The 16452-nt window shown below is 45.1% G+C and overlaps 1 protein-coding gene across 2 annotated transcripts in view; it reads right to left on the bottom strand.

Moving 5' to 3' along the window:
* The window catches only part of Acmsd (aminocarboxymuconate semialdehyde decarboxylase), a 33303-nt gene extending 18566 nt beyond the window's left edge, over window positions 1–14737 (bottom strand). The window contains exons 1-5 of one of the 2 annotated variants that reach the window (XM_021641413.2): window positions 14527–14736; window positions 6640–6684; window positions 5285–5381; window positions 4165–4214; window positions 2186–2422 (exon numbers count right to left, since the gene is read on the bottom strand). In XM_021641413.2, coding sequence (XP_021497088.1) covers window positions 2186–2422; window positions 4165–4214; window positions 5285–5381; window positions 6640–6684; window positions 14527–14583 — 486 coding nt within the window. In that variant the 5' untranslated portion in view covers window positions 14584–14736. Of the gene's footprint in view, window positions 1–2185; window positions 2423–4164; window positions 4215–5284; window positions 5382–6639; window positions 6685–14526 lie in introns of both variants that reach the window. The other variant, XM_021641414.2, reaches the window with a different exon arrangement.
* Window positions 14738–16452: the final 1715 nt, after the last annotated feature.

The raw sequence follows: 16452 nt of genomic DNA, 5'->3' as shown, positions 1-16452 counted from the left end.
TGTTCAAAGCTCACTGGAGTTTCCAGAAAACATTCTCTGTAGCAGCTGGGCCTCTGCAGCCAATGAGTTCTGAGAGTTCAGTACTGAGAAGAATATTAAATCTTTAGGAGGCAGTTTCACAGGCAATTCCCCACATGGTGGGCAGTTGCTGCAGACACAGATGTGGAGATTTTTCCCATATGATTAGAGCTCCATAAATATTAAGTTAATAAATGGCAGAGAATAGAATGCCTGGTGAGTCTGCAAATATCTGCTTAAATCAGTATTAATGACTTTTGCATTACGATGGATATAATAGAAAATAATCTCATGCCATTATAATTGTGAGAGGGAAGTGAGAATTGTAAAAATTGAGTGAAGAATCATGGACCTTAAATCCTGGCACCAAGGATGGCTGATTCAATGAGGAAGTTGGGGAATGGTGGAGAGGGTGGTGGGATGTGAAACTGGATAGAACTGGATAGTGCCACTTTGAAAAACACATTTTAATGTGATATATTTTAAGTATAGAAATTATAAGTAATAACATAATAGGTACTCATATACATACAATCTGAGTTTATCAAATTCTAACATATCCTGGTACTCTTATCTCTCTCTCTAAAACCTTTATCTACTCATATATGTATCTGTCATCAATCATCTATCATTTATCTATGACCTCTTTATAACCTATCTATATATCATTCACCATCTATTGATATAGTAACCAACTATATTTATTCCCTCCCTCACTCCTCCTTATCTCCTTCCTTTTTATCCATCTCTGTCTTATTTTGAGGGTTTTGAGACAGGATCTTGCTATTTATCTCAGGCTTGCCTGAAACTCACTATGAAACCCAGGCTGGCCTCAAACTCTTGAACCACCTGCCTCCTGACTCAGAATGGTGGGGTTATAGGCTGGGCCTCCGTACTCAGCTTTATTATGTATTTTTATTAGGTATTGCCAAAACACATCTTTGGTTTCCTAAGGTTCGTTGTTTGGTTTTTTGGTTTTGATTTTTCAAGACAGGGTCTCTCTGTGTAGCCCTGGCTGTCCTGGAGCTCACTTTGTAGACCAGGCTGGCCTCACTCTCCCAGTTCTGCCTGCCTCTACCTGAGGTGTGAAGGTATTAAAGGTGAACCCCACCATACCCAGCTTCTTCCTAAGGCTCTTAATTGAGGATTGATGAATAAAAACATGTCAACACATTGGAATATTTGCAGTTTTTAAAAAGTCACTTATTGAGATGTCTTTATTAGGCTGGGGAGGTGGTCCGGTGGTTAAAATGCTTGTCACGCAAATGTGAGGACTACAGTTTATATCCTCAGAACCCACACCAGAGCCAGGTAGGCAAGGTGGCCTGCCTGTAGTCCTTGTACTAGGGAGGTGGGGGCAGGCTACACGTGGGGCAAGCTGTGTGGACCGGCTGACACAGGCAAACTCAAAAGTTCAGCCTGAGCCCCTGCCTCCGGGCAACAAGGTAGAGAGCTACAGAGGCAGACGCTTGATGCTATGCTCCACGTGTATGTCCACACACATGCACACATGCCTATAAACATGCATGCCACACACATGCACACAGACGGAGATAGTGTTTATTTAGTTTGTAAATTCTCAGGGTACGAGATCCTGTGTGTAACAGATCTCTAATTTTGTTAAACATAGCTATGCAAAGTTTTTAAATGAAAGAAGACAGTAACAGTGGTTACTATCGTTGGATGGAATAAGTGATTGGTGTGTTTGTTTTCATTTTTATATATTTTTACATTTCTATAGTCTCTTCAAAATTGGTTCATACTTTTGAAAAATATTTTTTTCCATATCAAAAAGAAAAGTGTGTGTGTGCATGCATGTGTGTGTTTGGTTATGTAAACTGCTAGCAATGAGGAGACATTTAGACTTCAATGTAAAATGCAAAGAGGTGCCAGTGTGATCCAGGAAGAGAGAGATTTCACCTGAGTTACCTCAGGGCAGGCCTGGCAACTGTCCCATCTTTTCTCTTGTAGAATGGCTCACTCTTTTGGGAGGATTTTTGGTAGTTTTTTACATCTCCTACCTACATCTAAAGTCACTGGCCTGTGGTCTCCTGTTCCTTTCCCCCAGGGGAATGGCTGCTTCATAGTTGGTCTCCCATCAGCATGGTGCCCAGCAGCCCAAGGCTCCATGACTGCGTGCTGGCTGAGAGAAAGCAGTAGTACTCACGGTGTAGACTGGGAAGAGTTCCGGGTCATTCAGGTCCCACATGTTGATGTGGGAGCCAATCTGGACTCCGGGAAATCCTAGTTTCTTCACACAACGCTCCATTTCCTCGACAGCCAGCTCCGGGGCTTGCATAGGCAACGTCCCCAAACCCACAAACCTTCGAGGGTGTCTGGCAACAGTGGCAGCTAGGTCATTGTTTAAAAACTGGCACAGCTCCAAAGTATCCTTAGGTTTGGCCTGGTGAAAAGACGAAAGGTTTTATGGCAGTCAAAACCTGCGTGGTTAGACATTCGTTCCAACCACCATTGCCTCTTGGCTGAACATGGTCACCCTTCTCAATGATTTTACGCCGTAGGAAGCTGAGGCATGGACTGAAAAGGGTGCTGGCCACAGGTGACCCGGAGTCTGTGAAAGCAAAGAGAACTGTTGGCCCACTGCTGCTTAGTTAGGACGGCGCTCAGAAGCTGTCTCTGGGCCCGATGTGCTAACTGCTGGGCTGCTCCAGCTTACACGTGGAATGAGAATGGCTACTTCCAGCAGCAGACAGACTTGAAGGCCTCCCTAAGTCTGAAGCTGCCGTCAAGATGTCTGTCTTGGCTCCTTGAAGGATACCAGCCCTACTTCGTTATGGGTCCTAGCCTCATCTTTCCTTTCCTCGGCTCTGACACTGAAGCAGGTGGCTTGACTTTTCTTCCCCCAAGAATCACCCTTTCACCAGGACAGTGATCCCCCTATTTCCAGCTTCTACAGTTCTAGGGTTACAGTCTCAAATGTGGCCATGCTTAGCCTTTTAAAGCAGGTTCTGGCATCAAAACTCTGGTCCTCACGCTTGAGCAGCCACTGATCCATCTTATCCACTGAACCACCTCTCTAGCTCCCGTACCCACTTCTTTATGTGGCTCTGAAAATTGAACTCAGGTCTTCGGGCTTGCAAAACAAGCACTGAATCTCTCCAGACCCATCCTGAGTTCTCAGGACATTTTATTTTACACAGTGATCTAGTCAGAAGCAGAGAGCACTGAGATACTCCTGCTGAACTTTGAGAATACAGGCGGGGAAGGAAAGTGTGGAGAGTGGGTTGTGGTTGCACGGCTTCCAAGTCACGCTTCGACCACAGCAGCTACGAGGCTTGCGCATTCTTGGTTCTGCACTGAGAGTCCTCCACGGTCTCAGAATCAGTCCTGCAGCATTAGTGCTTGCAGACTGTTGACTTGTGGAAAGCAGTCTTCCTCAGGAGGCAGAGCATGGCTGGCTGTTCTAACCCTGTTTCACAGCTCTTACCTCAGCCACCTGGCAAGGCAGCGCAGGCATGAGTCCAGGCAGGTAAGCGCTGGTGGAGAGTCCTCTCCAACTGAGTTGTGTGATGGCTAGTCCTTCACTGCTGCCCGGAAGGACAGAACGTGGCTGAGAAGGCAGTCTGGGGAGAGCGCGCCACTGACCTCCTAAGGAACTGCTGGAGCTGGAATGTGGCCGAGAGGACAGAGTGCCTGCCCTGCATGTAAGAAGCCCTGGGTTCTAACCCAGCACTGCACAAGCTGGGCACAGTGAAGCCCACCTGTTGGCTTCTCCATGGTAGCAGCTTCTACTCGAACCTGCCATCTCTTCCTCACTGCTCCCCCTCAAGCGCCGTCCCCCTCTCCCATCCTCAGCCCCACAGAAAGGGGTTAGACAACATTGGATCACTCAAGAAGAATGACCTGACTCTATTTGCCAAGAATTTCTTCTCCTCTTCTAGCACTTGGGAGGAGGGGGACAAGGGGATCAGAAGTTCTAGGCTCTCCTCAGCTACAAAGCAAGTCTGAAGCCATCCTGGGCTACAGGACATCTTGTTTCAAAAACAAAAGACCAGACAAACAAATAGGACAGTTAGGGAGGTGATTGGTGGGACTGCTTTCAAGGTTTAAGCCCTCTGTCACTTTGAGAGGAGCTAGACATAAGCTAGAAATTGCCAGGGAGATGGTTCGAGGTTTCACACTCACCCAGTAGCTAAACATAACAGGAACTGTGGAAAGAGCTTGCACTGTCACTCCTAGGGCACAAAGAAAGACAAACTTGTCAGTAGAAGAGCCTTTCCCAGGGCAAGGAGACTGGCAGCATCTACCCCAACCGGCCATCTCTCCCTCACCATTTCTCCTCAAGCCGTCTCCTCCCTCTCCTTCCCCCCCCCATCATTAGCTCTACAGAGAGGAGGTTAGACAAAATTGGACCATTCAAGAAAAATGGCCTGACTCTTTTTGCCAATTTCTTTTACCCTCTTTGTGGCAAAACTTTGTTTAGGCAAGGTACTTCTCCACCATAAAAAAAAAAAAAGTAGCATGTGTTGATTATACACAGTAACAGATTTCATTATGACACTTTCATGCCTGTATATAATGTCCTTTGATCATAGTCATCCCATTCTCACTCTTCCTGGTCCCTTCCCATTCCTGTTCACCCCTTTCCTCTTCCCAGATAGCTTCCCCCCAGTTTTGTGTCATTTTCCCCCGTCTTTTTTCTGGTCTTCATTTTTCCTCTCAGAGTTTTCTGTTGTAGGTCAGACATGACAAGTATATTGCTCCTGAATCAGCCTGGATAACGTCTCGTGGTCTGCAGTCCCCAGAGCTTAGCTCCAGAGTCTAGGATCCAGGAATCTCAAAGTCTGTGATCTGGGTGTCATTGTGGGAAGCAAATGAGTTCATTAGTGCCAGGTGCTTAGAACTATGTGCAGAGGCAAAGACAATACTCAGTGAAAGTGGGTCACGACTGTGGCCTCACAGACAACAGTTGGGATAACTATACAAAATAAACAAAATGGTATGTCATCAAAATGATAATAGTGCAGCCTGAATGAAAAATATTTAGGTAACAAAATTGCACTACTATCATTTTGATGACATAGCATTTTGTTTTAAACTAATTTAAAGCTTTCAAATCCATGTTCTAAAAGCTTTGGCTTGGGACGGCCCTCTTTCCTCTAAGGAAGCTGTAACAGCATGGCTGGCAGGGAAAAGGGAATCAGAAGTGGCCATCCCATAAATCATATCAAGTGATCACCAGCTTTAAGAGCAGGTGTTACTCTCCGTCAGATGGAAACATTGGAAGCATTTGACATGTACGTACCTTTCTGGTTCATTTCTCTGATGCGAACGTCCGGGTCCCAGCAGTTCTGCTGGACCACTCTGAAGACTTTCCCGTCCTTCATCATCTTCGCTTCTCCCTGAGTCAGAAAAGCCACGTCAGCAAAGGCAGCGTGTTTGGAAAGTCCTGTGCTCCTGAGTGAACATTCAGGTGGCTGGCAAGCACATGCATGTGGTGTGTACAGAGATAGCCTCACCTATCCTTCCTTTGGTGCTGTCCACCTTGGCTTTTGTTTTTTGTTTTTGAGACCCAGGCTCCCACTGGTCTGGAACTCACAAAGTAGCCTAAGCTAGCCAGTCAGAGAGCCTCAGAGGCCCAGCATCTACTTTCTCAGTGCTGGGATTACAAACACGCATCACCGTCTTTTTTTTTTTTTTTTCTTTATTTACTTTGTATCCCCCCTCTAGTTCCTCCCTCCTCCCCTTCTTTTTTTTTTTTTTTTTTTTTTTTTTTAAACACAGGTACTAGGGAATAGAACTCAGTTCTTTACACTTGCCGGGCAAAGACTTTAGTGATGGGACCATCTCCTCAACCTGGATTAATGTTCTTGAATGCTTTGGAACATGTCTCCCTTCTCATACAGTTTTAGGGATTTTTCCTTAATCCGAGTGGAGATAAAAATCCGATAGCTTAATGGGGCTCAGCTTTTCCACCTCCTGCCATTCATGTGTGGTATTGAAGGGTTGTGCCTTGTGGGATTGGCAGGTGAACACAGAGACAGTCCTTTGTGCCTGTGTGACTGAGAATGGCTGATCCATCTTCTTGCGGATTTGAACTACTGACTGTGAGACACAGGAGAGTGACTTGTGTCTACAAAATGTACCTGCGATACACTAGGACTAGGAAGGACCTTTGGGATAGACCATACTCTGGTTTTCTAGGGAAGCAATATGTGGGCAGGGAAAAGTAAGTTTGTGTAACAGTGCAGGGCCAGCTGATTCAGCTTCTTTATCTTCTGATTTCTCCTAACCAATCTCCTAATTTGTTCAGTCCTAATATACTGTAGTAACCCACAGAGAGGGCCAAGTCACTTCCTTTGGGTAGAGCCGTATATGCTAAAATTGGTTCCAGGGCAGATACAACAAAAAGCTAAAAAGAAAAGCTAAAAAGAGATTTTGTAGTGGAGTTTCAGTTCTGGTTTTTATTTCATGGATTCTTCTGTTTGAGGCTGGCCCAGCGTTTCCCACTATTTCTGAGAAACTGCCAGGCTACTTCCTTGCCTACCACAAGATTAATGCAAGGTGGAGGAACTGATTTCTCGGATGCCCAGCCTACAAGAGGCTAAGCCAGGCACATCATCCCTGGGTACCCCTTAGTACATGCTGGCAGAAACTCACCTTGCCTTGCTGTTGGAGCTGCACCCAGCCTCCGTAGCCGAACCTCTGCAGCGAGGAAAAGCAGTCAGACTTAATCAGTGGAGAAGAGTGGCCTGCGGCCAGGTGTGTCCACCAGGTGCAGGTCCCCAAACCCTGTCCTATCAGGTGCCATCTTCCTATGTGTTCCCTCCTCCACACCTGCACGCTATGTGCCTTTAAATTGATGTATTTATAGAGAAGGAAAACCCCTATATCTGGGCTGGGGATGTAGTTCAGTTGGTAGGGTGCTTGCCTAGCATGCACCAAGCTCTGGGCTCCACCCCCAGCACTGAATAAATTGGGCAAGGTGGCTCACATCTGTAATCCCAGGATGTAGGAGGTGGAGGCAGGAGAATCTAGAGTCCAAGGTCATTCCTGCTGACATAGTGAGTTTGAGACTAGCTTTGGTTACACAAGTCCCTGTCGCAAAACTTTGAAGAGAGGTTGAGGAAGAGACTAGTTTTGTTGTTTGAGATGTTTTTCCTCAAACTATTGGTTGAGCACACCATCCCGTCTCAGTCTCCTAAGAGACTTGAGATCATAGGTATGTGCTACCTTGCCCTACTATTAAATGATATTTTAACTTCTTGGGGACTTCACAGCTTCCTCATATGCCCAATAGAGCTGCTGAGTAATGGGGGAAATCTGTTTTCCTAGAGTAGTAGTATAGAGTCAAGTTATGGGGTGAGAAGATAGCTCAGCTGGTCAGATAAGCCAGAGGACCTGAGTTTGAGCCTGAGAGCTCGTGTAAAAAAGCTGTGTGCCAGGGCACATATTTGGAATCCCAGTAGACCAGCCTGAAGCAGCTTTCACCATAGACTTCGCCATATCACCATTGCCAAAAGTTACCTCATTAACCAACCCAAAGTGTTTTCCTCCATGGCTTCCTAAGCCAAGATCATCTTATAGGTAACTGTGGAAGTGAGTGCTGATCCCCTAGAAACCACTGAACTCTGTTCCCATTAGTCTGTTGTCTTTCTACATCTACCTGGGCAGTGGTGACACATGCTTAATTCCAGCACTGAGGAGGCAGAGGCAGGTGGATCTCTGAGTTTGGGGCCAGCCTGGTCTACAGAGGGAGTTCCAGGATAGCCAGGCTACATGGAAAAACCTTTCTCAACAACAACAACAAAAGTGCATGTATGTGCTTATGTAGGTGTACAAATGTCTAGGTGCACACGTAGATGGAGGCCAGAAAAATCTTTAGCACCATCCATCCCTCAGGCACCATCCACCTCAATTTTTGAGACAGAATTTCTGCTAAATAATGAGCTCCCTAGTTCAAGAATTACAGGATTGCTTTTCTTTCTTTCTTTCTTTCTTTCTTTCTTTCTTTCTTTCTTTCTTTCTCTCTCTCTCTCTCTCTCCCTCCTTCCCTCCCTCCCTCCCTCTCTCTCTCTCTCTCTCTCTCTCTCTCTCTCTCTCTCTTTCGACAGGGTTTCTTTGTGTAGCCTTGGCTGTCCTGGACTTACTTTGTAGACTAGGCTGGTCTTGAACTCACAGAGATCTGCCTGCCTTTAGCTCCCTGAATACTGGGATTACAGGTGTGTGCCACTGTGCCGGCACACGATTGCTTTTTAATGTTGGTTATGAAGATCTAATTCAGGCCTTCCCACTTATAAGGTAACTGACTCTTCATCCCCTCAACCACTGGAATTTTCTTTCCTAAGAACCCTGTTTGAAGTCACCACCAGCAAGTGAAAACAAGAGAGCTGTCAAATGCTGCCTCTTTATAACTATTAGTTAATCATCATCCCACACGTGTTGACTCTGCTCCTTTCTTCCTTCATTGCACAAGGCATGAGAGGGTGTGGGGGCATGTCTATTAATATTTAAGAAGAAAAAGCAGGTTTGAAAGGAGATATTATTTTTCAAAGACACTTAAAATTCTCAGACAAAATAGTACTGCCTTATTCTTTTCGCTATTCTGTTGGGAAGTTTGGAGAAATTGTGAGAAAAAATCAGAGACAGGTGTTTTCAAATATTTTCCCCTTCTAAGAAATGATCTGAAGACAAAAGACGCTCTGCTACAGTTAATGCTACTTTAACTCCTACCCTCCGGGGCTGCTGCTGCAGCTCAGGAGGTAGAGTGCTTGCCTAGCGGTCACGAAGACCTGGGCTCCACCTCCTGCTCCACATAGACCAGACAGGGTGGTGACACCTATGGTTCCAGAACGAGAGAGGTGGAGGCAGGAGAGGAGTTAACCTCAGCTACGTAGCAAGTTCAGTGCCATTCTAGGATATAGGAGGTGCTGTCTCAACAAACAAACAATATATTGAAAAAACCCTCAAGCCCCACTCATTCTACTCCGGCAACATAGCCTAGAAATGAGATTCCAACATCACAGAACTATCCCACGCCTCAGGGCACCATGGCCATTGGAGTGTAGTATGTCCACACTGGCTAACTCCCGCTCCCAGAGGGACATCTGCTGTGTAAAAGAGCCGATTGCTTGACCTATGGCTGCTTGTGATCCCACGATGAAGCTCCCCGCGTGGGTGACCATGTATGGGAGGAGTTGGGGAGGAGCTTGGTGTCCAGGGGAACCCGGGGGGACAGAGAAGTAGTGATATGTCTTGGGCCAGATTTCTCCATTGGATGGGGTGAGACTGCTCTAGGGGGCAGGGGACCCATAAAGCTCTGGATTCATTTCTGAATTGTAAGTGCCTCACCTGCACATCTGGGTTAATCATATAGATATTAACCGCATAAGTTGTGCCGTTTAATACAGATGGAGTCATCTGTCTGTCTTTCTGTGTGTGTGCTCATGTGTGAGTGTACATGTGTGATAGGGCATGTGCATACGCAGAGTGTTGTTACTCAGGTTTCATTTTGTTTTCTGAGGCAGGGTCTCCTTTCTGTCTGGGGCTCACCAGTTAGGCTAACCTGCTGGCCAAGAAAGCCCGGGCATCAGTCTGTCTCTGCCTTCCTGGTGCTGGGTGAGACACAGATGTCGCCACACCTGGCTTCTCGCAGAGGCTCTGGACTGAGCTCAGGCCCTCACCGGAGGTGCCCACTCGGTCTTTTTTTAAAAATCTCCAGAGGTATAAAGTGTTCTGACTCTTACTGTTGCCCTTATTCTTATGGAAAGTCTGCCTGCAGCACATGAGACATCAAGGTAGGAAGCCTGGATGCTGGAACTAAACCCTTCTCCTCTTCCAATGGAATTGAGGAGAGCAGAGGGAGACAGTAAAAAAAAGCCACCAAGATGTGTGCTTAGGAAGTTCCCAGGATGCACATCTCTGTACCCCAAATTCTTTCTCTCTCAGTTTTTCAAGCAGTTTAAACATGGCCTTTTAGGGTCCAGCAGGTGAGGTGCTTGGAAACTGTCAGTTATAGGTGTCCAGTTCTTGGCTTCAGCTGGAGATAAGCTTGGGGGATGGTGGTTAGGAGGCAAAGGAGGGGGGTAAGAATGTGACAGTCTACCATGGAAAGCTTTCTCCTCCCTGCAAAGAGAAGGCTTTGTTTTAGATTCCTCTGGGTGTCCAGGATGGAGAGCAGGAGGGTGTTCATTCTGAGAGCTTCCTAACTCAGACAGCATTTTACTGGGGTCTTGTGAGAAAATGAACATTCTTCCCAAGGAGGCCAGAGAGTGTGTTCCCCAGAGACAGTGGGCATTGACTTAAACTGTCAGGAGGGAGTGCTGGAGGTTGTATTTAAGTTCAAGTCCCACAGTAAGAACACAACAGGAGGAGGCTGAGGAGGTCATGCATATCTGTAATGCAGCACTCAGGAAGTAGAGGCAGGAGAAGCATGAGTTGGAGGCCAACTCGGTTACATAATGAGACCCTGTCTGGGAGAGGTGGTGGAGGGGGATGGTGGAGAAAGAAAGGGTGTGGTGGGGAGAGGGAGAGAGAAAGAGAGAGAGAGAGAAAGAGAGAGAGAGAGAGAGAAGAAAAGAATGAATGAAAAATCACATTCCTTGTTCAGGATGCCTATATGTGACTGGAACTGAAAACTTCTCTCTGATTTGTTATGTCCTGGTCTCTTTGGGATACCCTGACACAATACCATCCACTGGAGGCTCATAAGCATAGACACTTATTTCTTGTAGTTTCAGAAAGCTGGGACATCCAAGATGAAGGAGATGGCTGATTCACACTCTGGCCTGGAGGGGCTGTTTCTGCTTCCTGCGGAGCCTCACATCAAGAATCACAGCTCCTCCTGGTGTAATTGCTTCCTGGAGCTCCTCCTGTGTGTACTCTTGGTTTTCAACATGAATTTTGAGAGGACATAACATTTAGAGCACAGAGCTTTCTAAACTCTTTCAGGATTCCCATGTAGGCAAAGAGGTGGAGACCATGGAGCTTGGAGCCCTCCTGGTATGGCATTCTCTAGGTGGGTGGATCATGCTGGCCAGTCTCTCAAGAAGAGTACAGGTGGGAAGGATCTTCTAGAACCCACTCCTTAAACTGTGGGCCATGATCTCACCTGGTGGACTCTTACTGGCTGTTGTGAAAAATTTGGCAACAGCAAAACATGCAATGATTAAAAATGACACATGTAATGAACGCAAGGAGGCTCTGGCAGTAAGTGCCATGTCGCATTGTGCAACTTCTCTGAAGTCTTGGTTCTGAACACACAATCTGTGCACTTTGCACTTGTGCAGGCTGTCACACTGTGAAGCGCCAGGGAACAACGCCTGAAACACCTCTGCTGGGAATCGAGATTGTTGTAGACAGTAAATTGCAGCGACTACTGTACATTTTGTTTCTGACTCTTAGAGAAACATAATGGATTCATTATGGAAAACAAAGACTTTCAATATTTTCCTGTCATCATTCCTCAGCTTGTAAGTATTCTATTGGTCTATTTTTGGATTGTACTGTGTTAGAATGTTTGTTTTAAATAGTGCTATCCCAGGGCCGGGAATGTAGCTCAGTCTGTAGAGTGCTTGCCTTGCGTTACAAAATTCTGGGTTTGATCCCCAGGACCATGTAAACAGACAGTTTACATGCCTCAACTCCCAGCACTCAAGAGGCAACAGCAGAAGAGTCAAGGGTTCAAGGTCATCCCTGGTTGCACAGAAGCCGGCCAACCTGGGCTATATGAGACTCTGTCTCAAACAAACAAACAAACAAGTGAAAACCATTTGCTGTTTGTTTTGCTGGCGTGAATTTCATAAAATGGCTCAAAGAATTTTAGCTTGGGATTAGGACAGAATTCTCAGTACTTTGTGGAATGGCCCTGAAAATCCTATCCTGTACCACATAATTGTGTGATATAGCATTCTCAGCACTGACAGTTGTATAAACAAAATACCCATCAAATCTGAAAAGCATTGAAAATGTTCTATGTCCTGCAGTGTCAAATATTCATCCAAGATTTCATTTTTTGATATGAAAACAAACATGTCCATTTGATTAGTATGAAATTTGCCTTTTATCCTTACTACGTATTAAAGAATTGTGTTAAAGTAAGTTTCAGTGCATGTTTGATTTACTCACCTGTCTTATACACTGGGACACCTCAGATGACATAAACATTTCTCAGTAAAAAGGAGTCCTGAGGGGGAACCCTTGAGAAGCTTCAGGCAGAGGCACCATGGGAGCCCTGGGAATTTCATGTGGCTTTTTGTTTGATTGCTTTATGAGGTTCAAACAAAACGAAAGCCTGTGGCTTTGGAGTTAAGACTCATTGCTTCTACTAGATCAAGGGATGTCATGAATTGGTGTGTCTCTGGATGTTTTCCTAAAAATGTCAGCTTAGGGAGTATATACATTTCGTATATAATTTATCCATCGTGGTATTCATCAGATAACTCCTCTAAGCCCAGTGAGGAAAACACTGTTGTAAAAAGAAAGACACTGCCAGTGGCCTCCGCAGATGCTGGGCTGCGGTGTTCCTTTCAGAAAATCATTAACATCGTGAAACGTTGTTTGCAGTTTTCTGAGGTGTGACCAGGACAAGCAGTTCCCAAGCAGACAGGCGACTGCAGGCTGTGAGGTCAGCAGGGGTCTCTTTCTCCACTGGCCATGATGGGACAGCTTTCGGAGGCTGCTCAGTACTATGCTCACACTTCAGTCTGTTATTTCTAGCTCCCAGCTACTCATCGACGGACAAAGAAATGTCTGAGACCAAAAGTGTTTTCTTAGAGACAACTCTGTTCCCATTACCATGGAACCCACTTGGACACTGAGCTGCCGTGGGCTACATCTGTGCAGGGGTTCTGGGTTATCTCCATGCATGGTACTTGGTTGGAGTATCAGTCTGCTCTTTAGTCACCTTCCCCTGAGGGGGAAGCAGCCTTACCAGGCCAGAGAAGAAGACAATGCAGCCTCTCCTGATGAGACCTAATTGACTAGGATCAGAAGGAAGGAAAAGAAGACCTCCCCTGTCAGTGGACTTGGGAGGGGCATGCATGCAGAGGGTGGAGGAAAGGAGGGATTGGGACGGGAAGAGGGAGGGAACCACAGGGGGATACAAAGTGAATAAAGTGAAATTAATAAAGAATTAAAAAAATAAAAAAGTGTTTTGTTTTGTTTTTCCTTTGAGACAAGGTCTCATATAAGCCAATATGGCCTTAAACTCTAATGTCACGGAGGCTGACCTTGAACATCTGATCCTTCTGCTTCCACTTCCTGAAGGCTGGGATGGCAGGCATGGACCGGTGTATGAGTGCTGGAGACTGAGCCCAAGGCCTCGTGCGTGCAGCAAGCACTCTATCACCTACGCACTCAGCTACCCTAACCTGAGGTTAGCATTTTTATGAGATAATAGTGAGAAGGAAATTGGCTTGCACAATGAACCACTCTTTCATTAGAGTCTGAGTTAATTCATTTCTTTCTACCTTTGGTAAGGTAAACTACTAGTTATATGAGAGTACTCCAGAGTATGACAGACTGGGTAAAACCAGATACTGACCTAATTGACTTCTAGGTGTAATTATCTTCCTCAGCCTACCCACACCAACTCTCAAAGATTTTAAGGAAGTGGACTGAAGAGGAAACTCAGAGGTTTAGGGTGGATGTTGCTCTTCCCGAAGACCTGAGTTCTGTTCCCAGCACCCTGTAACTCCAGCTTAAGAATTCTGATGTCTCTGGCCTCTGTGAGAATGCTCTTGGCTTATGAATCACACACACACACACTTTAAATAAGTCTTTGAGGGAAGTTTCCATTCTTAGGGTGACAGAGACTACTTTCCCCTCTCAGTGCTCCCGATGGAAGCCAGGGCGTCACACATGCTAGGCAAACACTCCATCCCTGAGCCATGCCCACAGGTCCACCCCACCTTATTTTCTTTTTACAGAGAACACTCTTTAAAGACACCGTTGCACAAAGATTTCATGTCATCGATTCAAGGGGTTTCTAAGATACCTGATTCCCAGGTCTCCCTAACAAGGGTTCGCAGCTTAAAGATCAAACAGGAAAGCCTTCAGACAGAGTTCTAAAATAGATTGGAAAGACATTTCACAAAGCTATCTCCTGGCATTGCTAGAACCTATTTTAAACATTTTGGAAACCGACCACATTCTATTTTTTAATGGTCTTTTGGTTGCATCCATGACTTTCGATCCTGTAGTTGGCAGGTGTCTTTCCAGCAGCTGAACACACTATTTAAAAGGCAGCAGAGCTGCTTGACATAAATTGTCCAGGGATTTGAAAGGATGTGTCAGATGAGGGGAAAAGAAAAGCTTCAAGAAGACCCTTATTTCTTTGTTCCAGTGGTCTATTGAAATGAACATAAAAGTCATCTTTAAATAGTACAAAATTAGAGCTATCAAGTAATTTAAAAATCACTTCCCCAAGAATGAGGACGAATGACCCCATCTAGGTCTATCTCCAAAGAGGTGAGAGAGCTAGAAACAGAAGTGCTGGGAGACCCTGGAAGAGGTCCAGGAAGAACCCAGCTCATTCGTTACCATTACCTTTTCCAGGTCAGGCCATTCCTTTGGTAGAATATGAGTGTGGATGTCAATTTTCATCTCCACAGGACCAGAGAAGACACGTGTGTATGCAAAAAGGGAAATTCTGATATCAGAAAGCCATGAAAATCAGAGTTCATTGACTTCCTCCGTCCCTTTATGTCTACCTTCAGGTACCAGTCAGGAGGCCTGGCCAGCCCCGGTTTGGTCCAGGCCAGCTGCCTATTAAAGTTCAAGATTCTGTTTATCCACTTGGCTTTGTGTCAATACTCTTTGGTAACTAGGACTCAGCGCAAAATTAAAAAGGAAAAAAAAAAAAACCCAACGTGAAAACATGAATGTACTTAACTTCTGAGGTCAAAAGTACATCCCGCTGCCTTGACCCAATAGCTCAACCTTGACTGATCTGGAGACGGGGATGTAGCTGGGTTGGCAGAAGGCTTGCCTAACGTGAAGGAAGTCCTGGGCTCCATTCACGAACGGTGCCACTGAAACCTGGCGTGGTGGTGCATGCTTCTAATCATGGCACTTAGGAAACGGAGGCAGGAAGATCCATAGTTCAAGGTCACTCTTGGCAAGTTCAGGGCTGGCCTAGTACATATGAGACCCTGCGTCCGGGAAAAAGATTGACTAATTTTGTATTTTAATATTAAAAATTTATTAAGATACATCCTTTTAAAAATCAACTAGCATGTGTTTAGACATAAAATAATTCAGGGGAGTTTTAAAGAAAAATTATGTATCCCATATATATATGTATATGTATATATATCCCAAATATATATGTGTGTATATATACACACACACATATAAATATATATATTTATATATATATACACATACATATAAATATATATATACACACATATATATATCCCAAATATATAATTCCAAAAGTAACTTACTTTATTGCCTTTTGGGTTTTATTTTTTATTCAATTAGTTATTTACAGGTCTTTGTTTTGTTTTTTTTTTTTTTTTTTTTTTTTTTTTTGGATATGGCCCTGGCTGTCCTGGAACTCACTTTGTAGACCAGGCTGGTGTGCTGAGGCTAAAGGTGTGTGCCACCATGCCTGGCTAAATCATACTTAAAAACTGGCTTGTTCATGAAGTTTAACATGTTGAAAACATAGTAGGGAGCTTTCTTTTTTCTTTTCCTTTCGAATTAAATGTGTAAATACTTTGCCTACATCTATGTCTATGTATCACATAGATATCTTGTGCCCTCAGAGATCAGAACAGGGCATTCAAACTAGAGTTATGGGTGGCTATGGAGCCTTGGATCCCCTGGAACTAGAGTTACAGATGGTTGTGAACCACAATGTGTGTACTGGAGTTGAACCCAGGTCTTCTGGAAGAACAGCTAGTGCTCTTTTCTTGTTATTGTTGTTTTTTATTTTTTGTTTTAAAATTTATTTTTTATTAATTACAGTTTATTCACTTTGTATCCCAGCTGTAGTCCCCTCCCTCAACCCCTCCCAATCCCATCCTCCCTCCCTGTTCTTCTCCTATGCCCCTCCCCCAGTCCACTGATAGGGGAGGTCCTCTTCCCCTTCCACCTGACCCTAGTCTATCAGCTCTCATCAGGACTGGCTGCAATGTCCTCCTCTGTGGCCTGGCAAAGCTGAACCCCCCCTCAGGGAATGGTGATCAAAGAGCTAGCCACTGGGGTTCATGTCAGAGACAGTCCCTGTTCCCCTTACTAGGGAACCCACTCGGATACTGAGCTGCCATAGGCTACATCTGGGCAGGGTCTCTAGGTTATCCCCCTGCATGCAGCTAGTGCTCTTAACTGCTGATGCATCTCTCCAGCTCCAGGAAAATTCATCTTTTTTAGTATCATTTATTTGTGTCATTTCGTGCTTTGCCTTTGGCTTTTATCCATCATTCATTTATCTTCACTTATTCATACATGCATGTACTTAGCAAG

This window comes from Meriones unguiculatus, chromosome 18 (genome assembly GCF_030254825.1).
Source record: "Meriones unguiculatus strain TT.TT164.6M chromosome 18, Bangor_MerUng_6.1, whole genome shotgun sequence".
NCBI lineage: Eukaryota > Metazoa > Chordata > Mammalia > Rodentia > Muridae > Meriones > Meriones unguiculatus.
The sequence above is the reverse complement of the archived record's forward strand: the minus strand, read 5'-3'. Positions and strand labels throughout refer to the sequence as shown.